Source organism: Vespa velutina, chromosome 2, assembly GCF_912470025.1.
Source record: "Vespa velutina chromosome 2, iVesVel2.1, whole genome shotgun sequence".
NCBI classification, from domain to species: domain Eukaryota; kingdom Metazoa; phylum Arthropoda; class Insecta; order Hymenoptera; family Vespidae; genus Vespa; species Vespa velutina.
In genome coordinates this window covers 193952-215500 of record NC_062189.1, presented here as the reverse complement: position 1 = coordinate 215500, position 21549 = coordinate 193952, and the positions used below count along the sequence as shown (strand labels likewise).

At 39.5% G+C, this 21549-nt stretch overlaps 1 protein-coding gene across 11 annotated transcripts; it reads right to left on the bottom strand.

Annotated features, from left to right (window-relative positions):
• Nucleotides 1–720: 720 nt before the first annotated feature.
• On the bottom strand, nt 721–18085 carry LOC124947062 (elongation of very long chain fatty acids protein AAEL008004-like). 11 transcript variants are annotated; one of them, XM_047488689.1, is made up of 9 exons: nt 12687–12837; nt 12199–12313; nt 6917–7043; nt 5162–5352; nt 4826–4906; nt 4159–4242; nt 3518–3574; nt 3334–3439; nt 721–3217 (listed from the first exon to the last, which is right to left on the bottom strand). In XM_047488689.1, exons 3-9 carry the CDS (start codon nt 6972–6974, stop codon nt 2748–2750), a joined length of 1047 nt encoding a protein of 348 aa, XP_047344645.1. In that variant the 5' UTR covers nt 6975–7043; nt 12199–12313; nt 12687–12837; the 3' UTR covers nt 721–2747. The 11 variants fall into 11 exon arrangements, with proteins under 11 accessions (XP_047344645.1, XP_047344646.1, XP_047344647.1 ...); XM_047488690.1 differs by having other exon boundaries at nt 12699–12735; XM_047488691.1 differs by lacking the exons at nt 12199–12313; nt 12687–12837 and adding an exon at nt 17888–18085.
• Between the last annotated feature and the right edge of the window lie 3464 nt (nt 18086–21549).

Sequence of the window (21549 nt, the reverse complement as noted above, 5' to 3'; positions counted from 1 at the left end):
TATTTTCTCTCTTTTATCCTTCGATATACTTTCGACGAAAGAACAGTTAAATGTCGCTAAATCGTATTACAAATGGCTCGCTTTCGTGGGCGGGAAAGAAAGGAAAAGTGACGATAGGAGCGCACGAATAGCCGATGCGCGTTCATCGAATGACTCACATGTTTCTCTACTTCCGGACATTTAACGGCATATCGAACTTGTCAATACCCTTCTCTTATTTTCGTTATACTTTTCAAATATTGTCATGTCATATACATGGTGAGAGTAAAAATATACCAGAAATAAGAAAAGTACGTATATGAAATCTACTAGATTCCCTTATGTACAATTTCGATTTTCTTTAATCATTTACGACGAAGGGAATATCTCGCCCATCGATATCAATATTTCCATTATCAATGCTCCAGATAAATGGTATTGTAAGGGTGACTACCGTCTCGCAAATATTATTTATTTTCTATATATTTTAAAGGATTAGGTCATTTTATATGACGATGGAACTGACTATTTTTTCATAAAAAGGATCGCATAAAAGAAGATTTTCTATATTTTTCGATGGAAAAATTCGTTAAGGGGAATTATACCAAATGAGGCTTACCTAAACCTTTTCGCAGCGCCATCTGAGCTACGAGTTATCACGTTTTACGTATAAATTTTATGCGGTCGATAGCGTTCCAATAACGAATTATCTGTGTAGCGCTAGTTTCAAATTGTCGTTCGTTCCAATAATGCATAGTATTTTATTATTAACAAAAATACATCATGTGTCGCGAACGGACTCATCGCAAATTCATAAACTTGACTATAAAACATACCCCTATATAAGAATATAATATTGTACAATTCTCTCCTACTTTATTAACCCACCCCGATTTGACTGAATATTTCAAATACAAACTAGGCAGTATTCACGTGTGATACAATAAGTCGGCTTTTGAATGCGGAGGAATATTTATAACGATACAACTTCAAATTCCCTGCCGATAGAAAGAAGAATAATTAGCAGCTTCTCCTTATTATTATTTTCTTTCCTTTTAATAGAGATCTTAATCTCGTTCAAATGTAACGAGAGGGGGACCGAACAAATGATCCTTTTTGGGCAGAGAGAAAAAGAAAGTAATAATAAAGCTATCTTTTCAAAAGATATTGTAGAGGGCGCATTATCGAAGAATCCTTATGTACATAGCCGCAAATATGTAAAACAATATTTCTTTGATCTCGACGAGTGTTAACATTTGTACACACAAATATGCACGCGCACATTAATTATGATTATCGTGCGCTTATTTACTATCTCCAAAGATTATATTCTCGAGGAAGTAATCGCATTATCATCCCCTTTAATTCATTCTCACGCACGCAGGCACGCGCGCGCACGCGTACACACACACATGTATATATCATTTCATTAGTGGTGTATTGACGGCATAGCATCATATACCTCGATCTTTCTAGATAATACAAAACTAATCTATCTATATACAGGGTTGTACGAGAGACATCCAAAGCGAGTGAAATTGGTGGTCGTAATTGAATGTAATGCGAATAAAAATGAAGTCGAAAAATCGAACGAGCTGGTGAACGAGTAACCAGAAGTACGATTACGATCGTCCTTAGAGTATACATATACACGCACAAACACTCATGCACGCACACATATACGTATGTCTTTCTTTTTTTTTCTTCTTTTTCTTTTTTGAAAAACATCATCGAGACCACGGTTTCCTTCGCTTTGCGCGACGTCATGGCATTCACGCACGCACGCATTCTATTCCACACACACACACACACACAGCAGCAGACAGACAGACAGACAGACAGACAGACAGACAGACAGACAGACAGACAAACAGCAGACAGATACACGTGGACGCGCGAGACACGACACAAGTCGCTACGCTTACGGTTGCATTGTTCCTCATCGTTTAACATTACTGCCCGTTCAATTTATTATGTACAACATTAGACGCATCGCGAGCTCGCCTATATATTCCACTTTAACAAGTCAGATATTCTCACGAAGCTATTCGTTCGAGCAAGTCGAAATAATAATATTCACATCGCAAATCTTATGGAATGCAACGAGGAAACGAGTAAAAAGAACGATGGAATAAGAAAGTTAACCGATCTCTAAGAGGATTTCCTTCCACCGTCACGATTCCTTCGATAGCGAGAGTTTTGCGGTAAAGTATTTCCAAGATACGGAAACGCGTATCTTAAACGTATCGATTAATTATTATCATTTGATTTATAGAAAAAAAGAAAAGAAATCCCAAGAGAGACGATATCGCGAAACGAAATCGTCATTACGTACTTGTAAGCATGTGCTTTTGTTGTAGACGCGACGGCCCTGACGCGCGCTTCCCTTTAATCTCCTCTTTTTTAAAAAGACACGTGTCATCCAACGATATACGTATATACCTTTCGAACGGGATAAAGGGGAAAGAGGATGAAAAAGCGAATTTTGGTCGAATAAAAATTATTCTCCTTTCGTCTTTAACTTTAACTCGGTAGATTTTGGAAAAGTACCTATGAAGGCAAGGAAGAGGAAGTGAAAGTTTAAAGGACGGGACAACGTTTGGAGAGATAAAAAAAACAATAGTGTTGAATATCAAATGAGGAAGATGGATGAGCCAAGGAGGAGAGATCCACGTTGCGGTTATCATTTTAACGAGCTCTCGATGTGACTTGAAGGCATTTGGTGGCAAAGAAGAGGAAGAACAACGACGATGAATTTTTTGCTTGGGTCACTCGTTCAAAAGATAACCTTTTCGAAGGTTGAATTCCGTCGCTGCTAAACTCTCTCCTTTAACGTAATAATCCGCAGCATCCCTTCTTATCGTGCCGTTGCTGGCGACATTGCCATTTGAGATGACGCCGTACGCTTTGCCATTTGCAATACCATTACTTGTCATCTTTTTAGTAGTCTTCTTTTGTTGATAATTTTGCTGATAGAACTTGTTGAAGAGGAAGAAGAACATAATGGCGTGCATGCCGATCCACCAGACGAAGGCTTTCGGATAATCGCAGTCGATGAAGAGCAATTGGAAGGCGTGTATCATTATTAATACGAATTGGATCATTTGGAAGGCCGTAAGATACTTTTTCCACCAGAGGTAAGGCTGTATTTTTGGCCCTAGAGCGGCTAGTAGATAGTACGTGTACATGACAATGTGTACGAAGGTGTTGAGTAATCCAAAGAAGGTTGAGTGACCGCCTGAAACGATGATTCCAAATTATATCAGATGGAACATGTCTGTATATACATATCAGATCGAAATATCTCTCTCTCTCTCTCTCCCGCACGCGCGCGCGCGCGCGCGAATGACATACCAGGAGTGAATTTAACGCCAAACCAGACGGACATTGGCATGCAGCCGTGATGGATAACATGAAGCGTCGACACGTGGTTGTTTTTTTTTCTCAGTACAAAAAAGATCTGAAAGATAAAGCATTGCATCTCAGGGTTACTGTTCACTTCATTAGAGATAGTTAGAATGATTGTGGTGCCGCTTACCGTATCCATGAATTCCGTAAATTTCGAAAAGTAATACCACCAACTGGCGTGCACCATCTAAGATCATCGATATGATTAATGTTCTTATTTATATTCCATCTAATAGTTCCATCATTTCACAACGATTAGTTTATTTCTCTTTCTTTTCACTTTGCAATTGATACGATACTATGGCGTAAGTCGATCGTATTCTAGTCTCGTCGTATGTTAAAAGAAATAGGAAAAAATCTATGAATAAGCACGAAGCTGGTCTACTCATTACTCCCTCTATATACATATATAGCAATATTACAACATTAAATAATGATTATGCTAGTATCTACCAAATATTACTTTTATCAACTACAATTACCAACACTACTTGTTTTCTTCATCTAATTATCTATCTTATTGTTAATATGTTAGTTACATAAAGTTAGAACTTCAAATTTTACACAATTTCATTTGAAAGTATTAAAGATCGGATCATAATTACCAATATATTAATTATTTAAATTGAATCAGCTGCTTAATCGGATCGATCGAACGTTACTACTCTCGGATCAAACGTTACTACTATCGTAAAAAAATCGCAAGCAATTGTACAATTTATTAGTACATAATTACTTTAATGGGTTAATAGGGAACACAAGACCTCTCACCCTTAGTACTTGGGGTCGTTCACTGTAGTCTACAGGTTGACACTTTAAAGAATACTCTCCAGTCAGCCATCCGGACATTCCTATCTGCAACCACAACCGTCAATATGCTACTTGAGAGAGAGAGAGAGAGAGGGGGGAGGGGGAGGGGGTAGGGGAGGGGGGGGGGGGGGGAGAGAGAGAGAGAGAGGAAAAAGAAAGAAATTAGACTAGAAAATATAAGCGTATAGTATTGTATTGGGTTGGCAACTAAGTGATTGCCGGATTTCAAATAAGAAGGAAACGACAAAATCCGCAATCACTTAGTTGCCAACCGAATAGATACTTTCGAATATGGAATATGAAGTTCTTCGAAAGTGATTGAAATGGAAAAACGCTGAATTCTTTTTTGCTTTTCTTTCGACCATTTCTTTCCTCTTATTGCTCTATCTACAAAAGTCCAAAGACGAATGCTAAAAAGTATGAATGTTGAGAGGAAAAAAAATGCAATTGCATCATCCACGTCCCGTCAGCCAAGCATAATAGGATGAACCAATTTAAAGACTACTATTATCTACAACGACGAGTTTGTTACAGTCCATAATGGTCTCGTTGCACACATGTCTTATTCTCTTTTTCAAGATCGACGAGAGTCCTCTCATGTAACTAACATCGCTCGTTGATAACTTACCTTTATTGCGGTCGGGCTGTTCGAATAATCCACAGGCTGACAATGGAAACTATAGTGGCTCCACCATCCACCCATCAGGCACTGTATTTCCAAAATAAATGAAATTATGCTGTTCTAACATAGAAATCCGTGGGTGCAACGTACTCTCGGCTGGTCGATTGATCTCTGTCCAATCGGAGCGCTACCAAGGTAGCGCTAGAAGATATTCTCGCGTATCGAAGTGACAACAAGTTAACGAGTGATGGATGATGATATCGATAAATTCGTTAAAGGCTCTACGATTTTCTTGACGTTGGAAAAGGATGAAAGAGGGGAAAGAAATTGTTAAGGGCTTACCTCATGGAAGAGCCACGCCGAGAAGATCACTTGGAACAAATTATAAACTATGAGAACGTTCGTCAGTTGAAAGGGCTTTCGATTTTCCATCAGCTTTGGTCCCAAAACTTTGACGATGTATATATAAGTAAGACATATGAATAGAGTTGGAAAGGGAGATCTCATCAATAGCCAGTTCGTCGTTCGTGCGTCTATAGAAAAGGAACGAACGGTGCAAACGATAAAAGTTTTAATCATTCAAATAAACAATATAAGCATCTTTGCGTATTATTAATTTCTTTATAATCATTAACTCTCAATCAACGCATATACCATCGCGTATTTCTCCACTGTATTTCCTTCTTGCGTTAACGTTTCCTGCCTGTCCTATCGTCGAAATCACCCGACACGTTAGATACAAACTATGAATAAATACGATCGAATCTACGAACGCATTCGACGTTCGCGTGACGATGTTTGTTTACAATCCGGTAGCATCGGCTCTTATGACACTTTGTCACTTTTCTTGTTCTTCCTACACGACCGATTTTTATTTACGATTCAAGTTCAAAAGTCAATCATTTTCATTTGAAACGTAATATGCATATATGCACGTTCATGATAATTTATGAATAGTCACTTTGGACTTACGTTAATGTTAAATCGTATTTTTTATTCATCAGTTTATCGAGTTGTTTTTGCATCGTTCTTCAACGTCTTGCAACGTGCAATGTTTGAATTTGCATAGGTTCGACGGAAATATGACAGTGGCAGTAATTGACACATTCTTAACGAACGTCGAGTAGATTCCCACGAGGAAAACACGATGCTTTTCGATAACTTTGAAAAAGTAATAAATATCATTGACATATTATCGGTCGTTTAAACTGTTAATTGTCAACAATAATATTATTCAGTTCTAATACATATATATATATATATATATATATATATATATATATATTCATTGAAATTTACCTTTACGTGTATGCCAGTCAATAAATTATTTTATAGAGAAAGAAGCATCTGTCGAGAGAAATGGAAATTGTAATAGATTAGAGCTTATTAACGAGATTGTAAAACGCGAAGGAGACAACGCTTATCCACTTTTGGCCGATGTCGAATCTTCTTCTCGACTTTAATTAGCGACTTAACGATCGGGATCCGTTTCTCTTCGGATTCGTTCGACCATCGTTCCTTTGGAAAAAAAAAAAAAAAAAAAAAAAAAAAAAAAGAAAAAAAAAGAGAGAGAGAAAAGAGAAAAAAAACTCGAATTTTGTTCATTATATAAACGTTAAACGTTAACTTTAATGATCTTTGTTAAAATTACTTTTACGTGACGTTATTGAATAATCGTATATTTCCGTCAGTAAATAATCAGATATAGCCGTCGTGGAAAGAAAAAAAATGTCACTATTCGTGCAAAGAAATCCAGTATTTAAATCGTTTTATTCAACGTCACGATCGAAGAAAAAAATAAATTGGCATTAATAGGCCAATAAAAGAGGCAAAATGATTAAGAAAGAATCGTTAGCTCGACAGAGCCATCGAAAGGAAACTTATGAACGAGGAAGGATCGATAGAAAAAGCGATCGATAGTGTTTCCGGTTTGCGTCTCGAAGAAATGACCTTGAAGATCAGATGACACTTGTTCGAGGGCTCCGCGACGAGTATTGAAAGCTAAATAATATCTCTCATGGAATATATACCTATGCGTATACACGTAGATGCGCGATTGGTATATGTTAAACGAGATAGGTTCAAGTGCGTACATACCTGCGTGTTTGTCCAAGATTTCGTGGAACCGGTCCACGTATTGAATTATAATCGACATTTTGTTTATGGACGAGGGCAGACAGCTTCGTCCTGGAAATTTAGAATAAAGGCTCGGCACGTATCCCTCCTGAAACAAAGAAGTCACGTTTTGCAAATAAATGCAGATATCTGCCGAAGAAACCGAAGAGTACGCGGCGCTTAAGAATTCGTTCTATACTAGCTCGTACAGAGGATTTATATTCGACGACATATATCTATGAATTACATACATCGCATATATTCGTCGAATATAAGAGAAATCTTGTAGATATTTCTGTAGAAAGATAGATAGAGAGCCGAGCACATTGTATTAGCGAGGAAAGTTTCGTAAAGCGTCGGCGCGTCTTCTCTCGTTCGACGTACGACCTTTCCCCTATTAATCTGTTCTCTGAGAGAGAGAGAGAGAGAGAGAGAGAGAGAGAGAGAGAGAGAGGGAGAGGAGGGGGGGGGCATCGCGAAAAGAGAATCGTAATTAAATAAAAAGTTCTTAAGATCGAAGTTGACGCGACTCGTTACTTGAGCGAAACGTTCTCTCATCCTCGAGCCCGGATAACGATCGTTGGCTCGTGGAAAATTTTTCTCCAGGAAATAACGCCATTTCTTGGACGAAGTATCGCGCGCGAAGAATCGCCTATGCCAGCCTAGGCTTAGGTATTTGCGATAGTAGCATTAAGATTATATATGCGAGCGCGAGCGCATTGCATAACGTCCGCCCGGAGACAAGAATATTCTTCGTCGAACTTTTATTCGAAAGTCCGACACGCGCTCCAGAACTCCTTTATTTTTATTTTCATAATGTATTTCGCCTACGTCCAGACCGAACATTATAAAATCGACCATGAATCGAAGCGACCTCGAATTTCCGTATTACGATCGCGCGCATTCACGTAAGTCAAGTACACGCGTTTTATACGGACGCATATTCTTTATGAATCGATTAGACCGAGCGCGCTTTATCTCGAGCTAAACATTTACCTTTTAATTTTTAATTCTCTTTTCTTTTTCTTCTTTTTCTCTCTCTCTCTCTCTCTCTCTTTTTTTTTTTCCCCTTCCCAATGTGTTTCCTCATCTCACGCTGGAGGGAGATTGGAGGAATTCGAAAGAAATGTCCTTCGACCTATTATAAATGTCGCGGTGTGTTACGTGTACATGGGCATAGATTGGGTCTATCCAAATCTTTCAGGTGTACCAATTGGTATCGATGCTAAGGAGATCGGCTCTTTCAGGCTCCTCTTGTCCTTCGCTGATAGAAATCGTATATTTACCTTGCGTATGATCGCAAAATCATCGCAACCGATCCTTTTGCTCGCTTGCAAAACGAAAACTCGAAAACGCGTCAAGCAAACAAAATACCTTGAGAATATATTGCGAAAACTGTATACATAATAACGGTTCGAGCACGGAAAACGGGCCATGGCTTCCACATGCTCGAGCTCAAACTCGTATCTGTCTGCTTGTCTGTCTTTGCTCGAGCGCGCGTGTATCTGTGTGGGTGTGTACGTATATTGCAAAAGAGCGAGAGAGGATTGTGTCGTTGCGTAAGAAAATCGTTCATCGTTACGCGTTTGTATGTGTGCTACGAAACTATCTATCTATCTATACCTACCTACCTACCTTTTTTTTCGTCATTTTATACCAACGTATCGTTGGTCTCTATCCGATGCTAAACGGCAGAGAAAAATGTACGTACGACTCTCCTTCTGCTCCTCATCGGCGATTATACTTTATTCCTCGAAGAAATTCCATTTTTATCGGTGGGGAAAAGTCGCAAAGGACAAAGGGATTAATTTGAATAGGCCTCTGAGAATTGACGAGATTCAACGATCATGTGACCGTAGGAAAGCAATTGAGTTCACTTTAAACTTAAAGATGGCAATTAGAGGCTGCATCGAGGCCGATACGTAGCCCGTTCTCATAGAGTGCAGAAAGGCGACCGTGTTACGTTCTGTTCTCTCTTATCTTCAAACGCAAATGTATTTACGAAATTTTCGATCGATCTAAAAGGTATATAATTTCGCGATAGTTTTATTATCCGTTGTAACGTGGGATGAAGGGATTGTATATTGGCACGTGCGACATGTTATTAGAAAGAATGATAAAGATGAAACGGGGCAAGGTTGTTGTAACGCAAAGGCGCACACGCACACACACACCCACCCACGAGCGTGATATATTTAAGAGATAAATATTAAATCGCAGAGAGACCCGTCATTCTCGCACCTGTAAGATCTTAGAAGCGCGTTCCTCTTGCAATGGAAAAAGTCGTCTGGATATCGAGCACTAGTATGCACCATCGTACCCAGCAGCCGCAACGGCGAGGAGCGAAAGTGCATAGCTGAGAGAACTCGCTGAAAGAACTCGCGACTTACGGAGTTTCGCGGGTGCGCGCGAGCGCACCGCGCTGCCATAAGGCCTAACGTATTAATGGCAGCGCGTGATGCTACGTCGTGATGAGGAAAGAGAGCGGACTACGAGTTGAGCGCAAAAGAGAGAGAGAGAACGAATGAACGAGCGAGCGAGCGAGCGATCGAGCGAGAGAGAGAGAGAGAGAGAAACAATTCCTTTTATATAATCGCTGTATTAAAGTATTTTCTCGACGACGACGACGACGACGACGACGACGACGACGACGACGACGATGACAACGAAGAAACGCGAAAGCACTAACGCGGTCTCTTTCAACTTCATTTCTTTAACGAAGACTTTTCGTTTTAGCATAAGTTTCTATGATATATATCTCCAATAGTCTGATAGACGTACAATCTCGCAAAATTTGTCGGCTAAGACTAAGGCGAGGGCAGCGGCGCCGCCAGTGGTCGAGAGAAAGCAAGATTCGATTTGTTTCAGAAAATTCACATTCGTATGTCGCAATCTTCTCTCATGTAATAAATAGAAAAGTTGGCGTGCATTTGTGTCTTGCCCGAGATCACGAACACCAAAATTTAACATTTTCTTCTCTTTTCGTTTTGGCATCTTTCTTGGCATCAAAAATCTCTGTATATCTCGTCGAATGATTTATTATCCATTATCGTACGTCGCTCAATTTATCATTATACAAACGCACAGACGATCCGTACGTTATCGCTCTACTCTATCACGATAGCTTCTTACCGGCACTCGTTGAGGATCATATTAATACAATCGTCTAAAAAATCGTTTACGGAGATGAGTCACTTATAAGAAATGACATTCTATTTAGGTAAATACTATTAGAAATTTGTTTCCTTCAATAGTTCTTTGCTTTCAAAATCAACTCGATTTCGACTCGATTTGAATTCGAGACACGACTTGTATCGTACGTACCTACAATGTCAAGATGTCCACGCGACTCAGGTAAATAACTTTTAAACGTGTGCAAGAGCGAGCCGATAGAAAAGAGGAGCTCGCGTTTCGTAATCCTTGAGACATGGCATGTTTTGTAAACGTTGTGCCAATCGCGGAGTATCTCGATTTACGCGACGAGTATGTACTTTTAAAATAAGGTCAAACCGAATCGATAGTACTTTTCATAGCGAGAAGAAAAAAAAATATACACACGCGCACACGTATTTCTTTTACATTTTTTTTTCTCTCGTCTCGCTCACTTTTCGTTGTTAGAGAAACGAATGAGCGCGCGATCGAATCGAACCAAAATATAACGACAAATCGCTTAACGTCTTGAGAGACGTCTTTGTTGACCGTTCATTCTTAGCCAATAGTCTTTCGATAAAAATCCGTTTACGAGATAGGTATATATATATATATATGTGTGTGTGTGTGTGTGTGTGTGTGACGAGCATGTGCTGAGACAAAGCGATCCTATTTGAGTTTACGCTACATTAAGTATGTATCCACCTACAAGTGGATTTGAAAAGGTGACGTTGGAAAAACCTCTCCTCTTCCTTCCCATCGTCACAATAGTTTACGTATTTTATCGCGCATAACAACAGGCCGGTCGTTATCCTCGAAAGCTAGCGTGCTCGATTTATTTCTAAAGATAGGGATTCGCGGACGGAGAGGTTGAAGAAACCGAGAGAGCTACGTTACTTTCCAAGAGATGTATCTGAGAATGCACGTTTCTCGCACGCAGAGAACCAATTATTATAACAATAATACTTCCTTATCGGGTTTATTACAAATAATGGTATCACGAGGAACGATGAAAATGACTATATTTATTAATTTTACTAATGTCAAATGAAATTAGCGTTTGTAGGTATCTAATGAAAGTAGAATTTGTAGGAGAGGATGACGAATCGGTCGAAAGAAATAAAGAGTTATGCTTCTTTATTTTTTCCCGAGAACACGTGTCGAAGTTGTAATCGATAATGGGTAACGATATTAAAGAATTCGAGATATGGGTAAGATAGCGTCGAGGTTATACGCAATACTATTCGAAATTACTCTAAAGTATTTATTAGATAGTAAGAGGAAGTTGCCGTTTAAGGTGCACGCTCGACCTTGTGTACCGATGACGGCCCGCCCGCCATCCGTCGGTTGGCAATTCGTTAAGCTTACCGAGGTAAAAGACATAAGGCCGACAGTGATGTCGGCGAAAATTTCCTCCATGTTTATTTTCTATAGTTAATCTTAAATACGATCGCGAAATTCTATTGGTGCGCGTACGTTTCTTTTTTTTTTTTTTGTTTCCAAAATATTTACAGGACACTTCGATATCGGATCTATCATTTCCTATTCAAGTCTCAAATGTAATGTTATAGAGATTGTAGGACGTAACGCGAAGATTGGAAAAAATATATTTATATGATTTATTCTCGCTTTCGCCGTAGACAAAATGAATTTGTTTGGAGCCAAGTTACTCGTGGCCCCCCACGGAGCGACTGAGCTTAGTAAACGACTATAAATATGTCCATTAAATGTTATCACGTTCCTTTCTTCCTTTCTCTCTCGTCCTCAACAGAGACGAACCGCGAATCGAACTGAAATCGAATGAGCACGTGCATGTATCAGATGCATCGTTAATGACAAAAGAAGGAATCGTATCGATTTCTTCTTGGATAAGATTTTTCGCAATCTCTTTATTCTCCATCTCTTATCGATACGTCCCTCGCGTAAAACGCGACAAAGTCGTGACAAGTTAGGAAATTTAGCCGAAATTTATCATATTCGCAATTGCAAATCAAAGAGATTCTTTTTCTTCTTCTTCTTCTTCTATTAATATTCAATAAAATATGAATACGAAATAAATATTTAAATCGACGAATTGGAATAGTGATGCGAACGATGATTCATTTATCGCTTACCAAAATCCCCAAGAAAGTCCAACGTAGTCAGTCCCGTATGCGTAATAGCTTGGCGTAACAATGCCGATTTTATGAGAACTCGATGCACACACACAAGCGTTACTCGACGACAACACTATGAACAAGATAAACCGATCGAACGACTTTCTCCTTTCTTCCTTCTCTTCGACTTTGTCCCTCTCTCTTTCTCTCTCTCTCTCCCTCCCTCCCTCCCTCCCTCCCTCCCTCTCCCTCTTCTTTTCCTGCTTTTATAATGAACAAATTTTTAGAACAAAAATCAAGAATGTAGGAAAGGAAAGAAAAAAGAAACAATACGAAAATGTATAAAATTGACCACCGAGATAGGACGGCGAGTGGCAACAAGGGAGGGGGGGGGGTCGGAGAGAGAGAGAGAGAGAGAGAGAGAGAGAGAGAGAGAGAGAGAGAGAGAAAGAAAGGGTATAAACTATCGGTGAAAAAGCTACAACTATATATATATATATATATACATATATATGTACACGTAGATAAGCGGACTGAGCGCGCGGCTTGCGGACTGACAGATCCGACGCCGGTTCATTGCTTTTAACCGAGTCGCCATGTTGATACACGGATCTCCCCATCCTATCTACCTTCCGCGATGTCACGCTCTTCTTTCCATTCTCTTATAGCGCCGAGGAGTATCCGTAAATCTCTTAACCATGCTACATACACACATGTACGTACGAATATGCTGCATTATCCACGTAATTATACGAATTTGATCAAGCATTGAAATAGCCTTTGTCTTCAATGCCTTCATTAATAGCAAGAAATACGTCGATGACGTTATTTGAAATAACATTGGCAAGGAAATGAGTAGCCATTAATTTTTTTGTAAACGATGGTAAATGAATTAAAAAATTTTACAAATTCTAAGAAAATTTATATATATATATATATATATACGTATTTGGATAATCATGTATTGACATAGATGATCTAAGAATCGTCCGGGAAGAAGATCGTCCGAAAGATTTGATTCAAGGATCGATTTGGAACGGATCAAGAAATTCATTCGTTCGTTCGTCCGTTCGTTCGCTTGAAAAGGTGGACTTTGTAGTAACGGGTCAAGGAATCTTTCCAACGATGACACGATAACAAAGTCCAAAGCCGATCGACCAATCGACTCTGAAAAAAAAGGGAACATTTGCATTTTTAAATACATCACGTAATTTTGCGTCGGAGTTACAGTAGAAAAGGCATAAATAAACGCATTTTGCGTATACACATTGATTATATTTAATGGCGCACCCTTCTGACTTATGCGCGATCAGACAAAAACATTCGTTTTTTCTCTTTGCGCTTATTTACTAAGCACCTAGACATAATCGTAATAGAAATGTATTCGGAAGTATGTAGGTCGAGGAATCGACACTTTGAACCTTATTATAATCTTGTGTGTATACATCAATAATTCATAGTAATTCATAGACCAAACGTTTATATTCTTCTTTCGATAATAAATAATTTTATATTCATGGGAGAAATAAAAGTTGTTGTAAAAAGTTCTCTTAAAAATATCTTCGGCCAAGGAAGAATAAGAGCAAACGACGAAAGAAAAAAGGGCATAACCCTCGATCGTACTTATCTTTACAGCATTTGATAATATTCCGTATGTATTATAATAATTGACATAACGCGCGCGCGCGCGCGCGCGCGAAACGTTCGCTAAACGACCTCTTTTCGACACCGAAACCGCCGAGTTACGGTCTTTCGTAAGATACCCACGCAATTTTCTACGCGCAATAATTGCCGAGCCGGACGGCAAGGGTAATTACATATTTGCGATGAAATAGGAAGAAACAAATCGAATAGAGCGTGTAGGAGAAATAGATTCGCTTCCTTCGGCGATCTACAATACGGCACTCGTTCGATTCGTTCGATCGGTTACGTTAGATCGTTTTATCGTTCGGCATCAACTTTCGCTATATGGATATTCGATTTGGATTTCGCTATATGGAAGAATATAGAAAGGAAGAAGTAAGATAGTAGTAGTACGTCGGTGGTATCGTCGTACGGAAGACACGGACGAGGTCGATTAGAAGAGGTAAATACTCAAACTTGGCTCAGACGAAGAACGATTACGGCGATCCTATTCTAAATTCTTCGTTCGAACGTATCGAAACGTATTATTCGGGTGAAGAAAGATCCTATTGGACGACCTTATGAACGTTCTTTTTTTCTTTCTTCGATTTTTCTTCGGTTTTTCGAGTTACTAATGCACGAGGAAGAATTTGCGGTAGAAACAACGGTTCACGGTTCTCGCGTTATTCGAATCACCGACCGATCGGAGAAAATTTCATATGCTGTTCTCGATTATCTACGTGGTTCGCTATAAGAAAAAAAAAAAAAAACTTGAAAAAGAAAGAATTCGTTATGCCAAGGTAGTCTGTCTCGGTATGACCGGAACAAGGAAGAAAGGAAGAAGCGTTCGTTCGTTAAAATCGTCAGACTTATCGGTCGAGCATTTACAATATATATCCGACTGCGTCGAATGCGATGCGGGGAGTCGGTCGAAGGCCACGTTCTTCGTAGAAGCCCTCTCGTGAATCTACACGATCGGAATATATAAATGATCATTCAGAGTCGTGCGTCGTTATATCTATAAAAGCGATTCCAGACGCGTAAGTTCGTTTCTTACGGCAATCGTCCCTCCGCCCGAGAGAATAAGAAACGATGCTTTTCGCACAAATCGAAGGAAAATGAGAAAGTAGGATATCAACGAGTCGCGCTTATCAAGGTACGAAATTATAAGAATTTTTTATAATCCAGAAGAGATAATTCCGGATCGGGTATATAAGAATCTCAAGGTCTCGAACTGTAAAAAGGTCTCTCTCTCTCTCTCTCTCTCTCTCTCTTTCGACCGTGTACGGTCGATTTTATGCCCCCTTTAACTATTTTGCCAGATAACGCGTATAATAGACAAAAGGAAAATAATATGCATATACTGTTTAATTGCATAACGCAAAAAAATAATTGACGGTCATTGTCGATATTCCGTCTATTGGATGTATGCATATAGAATAAGGTAATTACGAATACAGGTTACAATGTCACGTCGAGTGCTTCCGTTTCGTTTTACGTGCTCCTTGTATTCAAATCGCGAAGCGTTATTCAATGCACTTGCTCCGACATTAACGGTCGTCAAGGAACCCGTGCAAATTAATTATACCCAAGGAATTAAGCGGGACGTCAAAAAGGCGTGTTCGCCATTGAAAATCTAAATTACACTTACTTTTAGTTCCTCCTAGGACTACCAACGAAAATCTCTAATAATAAATAATAACTAAGACGAAGAATCGCGATTTATTTTCATCGTTGTCACCTCGGCAAACAGTCTTCGCGTCTTTTCCGATCGATCGCGTCGATCATCTTTTCGTCTTTGTCTCTCCTTATTTATATTTATTTTTCTATTATGCTAATGAAATATGATAGATGACAGAAAAAAAAAAGAAGTCAATATGCACATAAGATATAAACAAGAATATTTTGGCGGAAAGGCAAGGAACGTTCGATGGCGAGACAAAGAGGGTTGACAAAGAGAGGGAGGGAGGGAGAGAGAGAGAGAGAGAGAAAAGAGACGAAAGAAAAAAGAAACGAGCCAAGATTCGAGCGTACATACCAGAGAGGCACGGTTTTGATTTTTTCCCTATTGCCTCCTCTTCCGAAAGAAGACGATATATGGCATCGATTAAAGCTCAGCCTTAATTTCCTCGACATATTTGTCGTCTTATTTTTCCATAGGAGATAAGTGTTCCGAGAGAAAAGTACGAGACTTCCTCCCCGGAACGGAGCCGAAGAATGCATGCACACTTCGGCTAAATTTTCGTGCTATGCCTTTGCTACAAGAAAGATCGAGTTAAAAATATATCGGGCGGGGTTCCGTCTTGGTTTGCATCTTGGTTACGTCGTGGTTGCGTTTTCCTCCCTCTCCCTCTCTCTCTCTCTCTCTCTCTCTCTCTCTCTCGACCGACCGACCGACCGACCGACCGACCGATTTGTGTGTACGGTCGATTTTATGCCCCCTTTAACTATTTTGCCAGATAACACGTATAATAGACAAAAGGAAAATAATATGCATATACTGTTTAATTGCATAACGCGTAAAAATAATTCACGGTCATTGTCGTTATTCCGTCTATTGAATGTGCGCACGTAGAATAAGGTAAATACGAATACAGATTGCAATGTTACGTCGAGTGCTCCGTTTTAATACGTGCTCCCTGTATTCAAATCGTGAAGCTTTCTTTAATCCACTTGCTCCGATATCAATGGACGTCGAGGAACCCGCGCAAATTAATTATATGCAAGAAATTAAGCGGAACGTCAGAAAGGCGTGTTCGCCTTTGAAAATCTAAATTGCACTTTTTTTTAGTTCCTCCTAGGACTACCAACGAAAATCCCTAATAATAGATAATGACTAGGCCGAAGAATCGCGGTCTATTTTAATCGCTGTCGCCTCGGCAAACACCAGCAGCACAGCCTTCGCGCCTTTTCCGATCGATCGCGTCGATCGTCTTTTCGCCTTCCTCTCTCATTTCTTATATTTATTTTTCTATTATGCCAATGAAATATGATAGATGACAGAAAAAAAAAAGAAGTCATTATGCGCATAAGATATAAACAAGAATATTTTGGCGGAAATGCAGGGAGTGTTCGATGGCGAGGCAAAGAGGGTTGACGGAGAGAGAGAGAGAGAGAGAGGGGGGGGGGGGGAGAGAGAGAGAGAGAGAGAGAGAGAGAGAGAGAGAGAGAGAAGAAAGAAAAAAGAAACGAGCCAAGATTCGAGCGTACATACCAGCGAGGCAAGGTTTTGATTTTTTCCTTATCGCTTCCTTTTCCGAAAGAAGACGATGCTCGGCATCGATTAAAGTTCAGCCTTATTTCCTGGACATTTATCTGTCGTCTTATCTTTCTATAGGAGATAAGTGCCGCGAGAGAAAAGTACGAGACTTCCTCCCTGGAACAGAGTCGAAGAACGCACGCACGCGCGCGCACGTTTCTTCCGCACTCGCGAATTTTCTAACCTAGAATCATGGCCCGACACATCGCGTGCACGCTGCGGATAAATTTTCTCGCTATGCCTTTGCTACAAGGATGATCGAGTTAAAAATATATCGGGCGGGGCTCCGTCTTGATTTGCGTCTTGGTTGCGTCTTGGTTGCGTCTTCCTCCCACTCTTTCTCTCTCTATGTATATATCTTTTTCCCCCAATGACGCGAGTAAAATGCGAACGACGAATTCGTTACTTTTTCTTAACGAATAAATCCTATATTCGGAGATTAAAACGTTGAGATCAAGTACGTATGACAAAGTACGCGAGCAAGAGAATCCGTCTAATCGTACGAACGAAATTAAACTTTAATGATAACATTCATTTTTGATAACGCTTTGATGGAAGGACTTTGGAAGACACTCGTAACGAGTGAATTCCCATCGAGAAAAGGTATTAAATTATAATGGCTTCGTGCGCGCATGCGTCCGCTCACGTTCTAACCTTGTCCAGCTAGTCTACGATATCGACGGAACATGATTAAATTGACACGATCTCTTCAATAGTTCGAATAGGTTCAATTATATATGAAAAAGCGATTATTTTGTCGAATTAAATAAGGTTGCCGATTCGTCGACAGAACGATATAAGTGGCTATTGACCATGTGTCCTTACCTCCTTACACGCGATCGATCCTCTTCTCCTTCTTTTCAACGACTGAAGTACCAGTCTTTGTCCTCATTGTCGTCGTCGTCGTCGTCGTCGTCGTCGTCGTCGTCGTCGTCGTCGTAGTTGTCGTCGTCGTCGTCGTCGTCGTCGTGGTCAAACTAGAATTGGCGTCGATTTAACGCAAATTTGTATTATCAGAAACTATTCGTCGAATAGTTCCAAATTCTAACCTTATCGAGGTGATAGACGAAAAACGCGGGATTACATTTTAATTCGCTTCCTTGTCCAGAGATGACGCAGTCTCTACGACTCAATTATATAATCTCTCGGTGCTTCGAATATTTGCATTTTCGCGCGTATTACAAATCCATCGACGATCGTCGAGAAGCATGAAGAAAGGATCGAGGAACGATCGACATATCGTAGATTATCTACGATAATAAAATTAACGAGTCCTTCTTTTTAGCAACCATTGTACGAAACATGATCATTTATTCGTTTTCTTATATACTTGATTATGAATAAAAATATATAACTTGCAATAAATAAACGATAAATAAATCTCTATTGACATCTCACAATTTACGAATGTTATTTCTTTCAAACTTTTCTCATCCATCGAATTACTTTGTTCTATTAATTCATCATCTCCCCTTTGTTTGAGCGACACTTGTCCTACGCCATAATAACGATTAATATGTCTTTATCTCATCTACCTATTTTCAACGACCTTTTATTCGTCCAATTCCAAAGATCGAATTTTTTGCCTACGAAAGGTCGGAGCCGGTGAGTGGCTAATTCTCGCGTACCGCTCGTTTCAAAATCTTTTCGCATAACAAGCTTTCAAGGTAAACTCTTCCTCTCTCTCTCTCTCTCTCTCTCTCTCTCTCTCTCTCTCATTCTCTTAGCCGCAAGGACCACCTCTCGGGAGACGTCGTCGTTTCTTCAATCTCCTTTTATTCTCGAGCAATTCTCCCCAATTATGTACAAAAATATAATGAGAATCGATAACCGTTACAGAGTTCGTATCGTTATAACATTAGGTACGCATGCAATCGTCCTTCCTCTTCCTGCTTTCCTTCCGTCGAGCGGTTCTCGTTCGTCCTTCGACAAACGAGATCGGATCGTCGCCAAAGACGATCGATCGTCGATATTATTATTCGTAGTATATTCCTCGTATCATTATATCTCTATTTCTTCTAAACGATCTTTGCCATCGGTCGATTATTAAAGTTTCGTTATAATCATCGTTATACGTATACCGTAATCGTATCTTTATCGTTCTTATGTACAAAGATATCCTTCCTTTTAAATCGGTACAAATTCGAGTTTCTCCCTCCGCGCGCAATTACTTTTTTTTTTAACAATTCTTTATTTAGTTTTTTTATCAGCTAGATAATAAGAACACAAAAGACGGGCCGGCCCACTTTCCGACGCGATAAGCAATACGTCTTGTTCCTCTTTCAGTTAGTCTCGTTCGTCAATCGATTCGAATAATCCCGCACGAATACGCCATCGAAAAATAATCTTTGCCATCTCGATCCTTTTTTCTTTTTTGTTTTTCAACTTTCAAAGGATCTTTCGAGTACAGGCGCGTCTTACACTAAGAGTGTAACACGCGAGGGGAAGCGATTCGTGTCAGGATTTTTTCGACTTTTGCCTACCGTTTGCTTTCGTTTCTCCTTTCCTCTCTCTCTCTCTCTCTCTCTCTCTCTCTCTCTCTCTCTCTCTCTCTCGCTCGCTTGCAACATGCGGAATTTACAAAAAATTTGCACAACGAAATCGCTCGCGTACATAATATAGTTTATACTCGACAGTTAAGTGGTCAAATTCTGTTCCATTTTTTTCTCTCTCGTGAAAGGTGAAAGGTGCATGTCGTCGTCGTCGTCGTCGTCGTCGTCGGACAACGCATGAATTTTGGATTAAATGATCGACCGAAGAAAGAGAAAATGAAAGAACGATCAATTATACGTACGTAGACGCGTACGCTTACGTACCTCCATCATTCGAATCTTTACTAATAATTAAATATTTATGAGGTAAAATATTAAATATTTATACCTCTTTCGATTGTTGACCATTTATAAATAAAACATTCATCGAAATAAGAATTGTACAAATGTCGGCGATTTTAGTGCGAGTTTACAATTTATAAACATTTCCTTTGTTCTCTTTTTATTACACGTACGTATACCTTACGAAAAGATGAAATCGATAATCGAGTAAACGTGTTGTACATTAGCTCGTTTCCGGCCGACAATCGGAAAGGTGTGGAAGATATAAAGTTCATCGATCCTTATCGGAGCCTCGCTTAAGATCACGTTTGGCGCTTTCATATTTATACGCGTACACACGGGCGCATGTATGATAAAACAAAAAGGAAAAAAAAAAGAAGCAAAAATAAAGAAAATAAAAATAAAAATGATAGTACACGCTTCGGCCAAATATGCGACAAACAACACGAAGAGATTTCGCTGATGAGCGCGAGCAGATACGACGGCAGATATGTGTATATCTATAGTAATAACGTACGTGCGAAACAATCGAAACGAACAAATAACGAACGAACAAAAAAAAAAAAAAAAAAAAAAAAAGCGCAAACGACGAACAGAGACTGGCTATAGGACGATTACTAGTTAAATTTGGCTACGCGGATTTGTTCCTTCGAACGATTGAAAACTTCTTTCACTGAAAATAGACGACGGCTCCCTTTAATACGCGTTATTAGAAATAACAATCCTAGCAATGTAGGATCTCTCTATCGTGCGCGCGCGCGCGCGCAAAGGGCGAACGCTTGCTTAACTCTACGATCAGACGTCAAAGCCTTTGAACACAATAGGGGCAGGAAGGATGGGACGGGAATAGATAGACGCGAACAAAACTACGATGATTCGCGGATCGCGACGAAATACGAGAAATTAGATTGTCTATGTATAAAATGAGTCTGCGTGCAAGTGCATATGTACATATTAGCGTGTATGCGTCCGTATCGGGTTGCAAAGATCCATATCTAATCATTTTACCAAACGTAATGCATTCAAAATCGGATAAGAAATGACTGCTGACCGTGCAAAAAACAGCTTACAAGAGAGGAAAAGAAATCCGCTCGTCCTCGCGCAAACATGCGGAGGCAAGAGACCAAAGTCGTGACCTATCCTCCGCGACCATCTCGAATACTCGGCTTATTTTATTAGATATAATATCTTATCATATTTGTACAAACTGGGACAGTTACTTCGCGAAATAACTTACTCACTTACGTTTATTACTCATTTTTCTCATTGTGATTTAGCGTGCGACGCATCGATTTTCATCCTGCCGATCCTGTCCTCATCTCTTCGAAACAAGTCTCGAAATTGATAAACGTACGTTTCTCACTTTTCATTGCGTTTTAAATAGACTGCAAGTAACAATTTATAGCCTTTTTAAGTTGTTCGTTAGAGGTAATGATAAAAAACGTTCCTAAAACTAATTCTCATTCCCAAAGTCGGAACATTTTTCACCGTATATTTTCTTGCGGTCAAATTATTTCCTTCAATTTTCAAATCATACACAATGGCGAACAATAAGAGAAAGTGAATCGATGGTAAGGGCGATGATAGTGTGGGCCAATGAGAAAAAAGAAAATGAAGGTTGCTAAAAGTCCCTGAAACAATTTCAATAAAAAA

What these genes read in the sequence shown, in the direction of transcription:
- LOC124947062 (XM_047488691.1), bottom strand. Translation starts at nt 6,974, where the DNA reads ATGTCGATTATAATTCAATACGTGGACCGGTTCCACGAAATCTTGGAC. An exon ending in AACGACCCCAAGTACTAAGG is followed by an intron (nt 3,575 to 4,158) that starts GTGAGAGGTCTT and finishes CGATGATCTTAG; the next exon opens with ATGGTGCACGCCAGTTGGTG. An exon ending in TGGCGTTAAATTCACTCCTG is followed by an intron (nt 3,218 to 3,333) that starts GTATGTCATTCG and finishes TCATCGTTTCAG; the next exon opens with GCGGTCACTCAACCTTCTTT.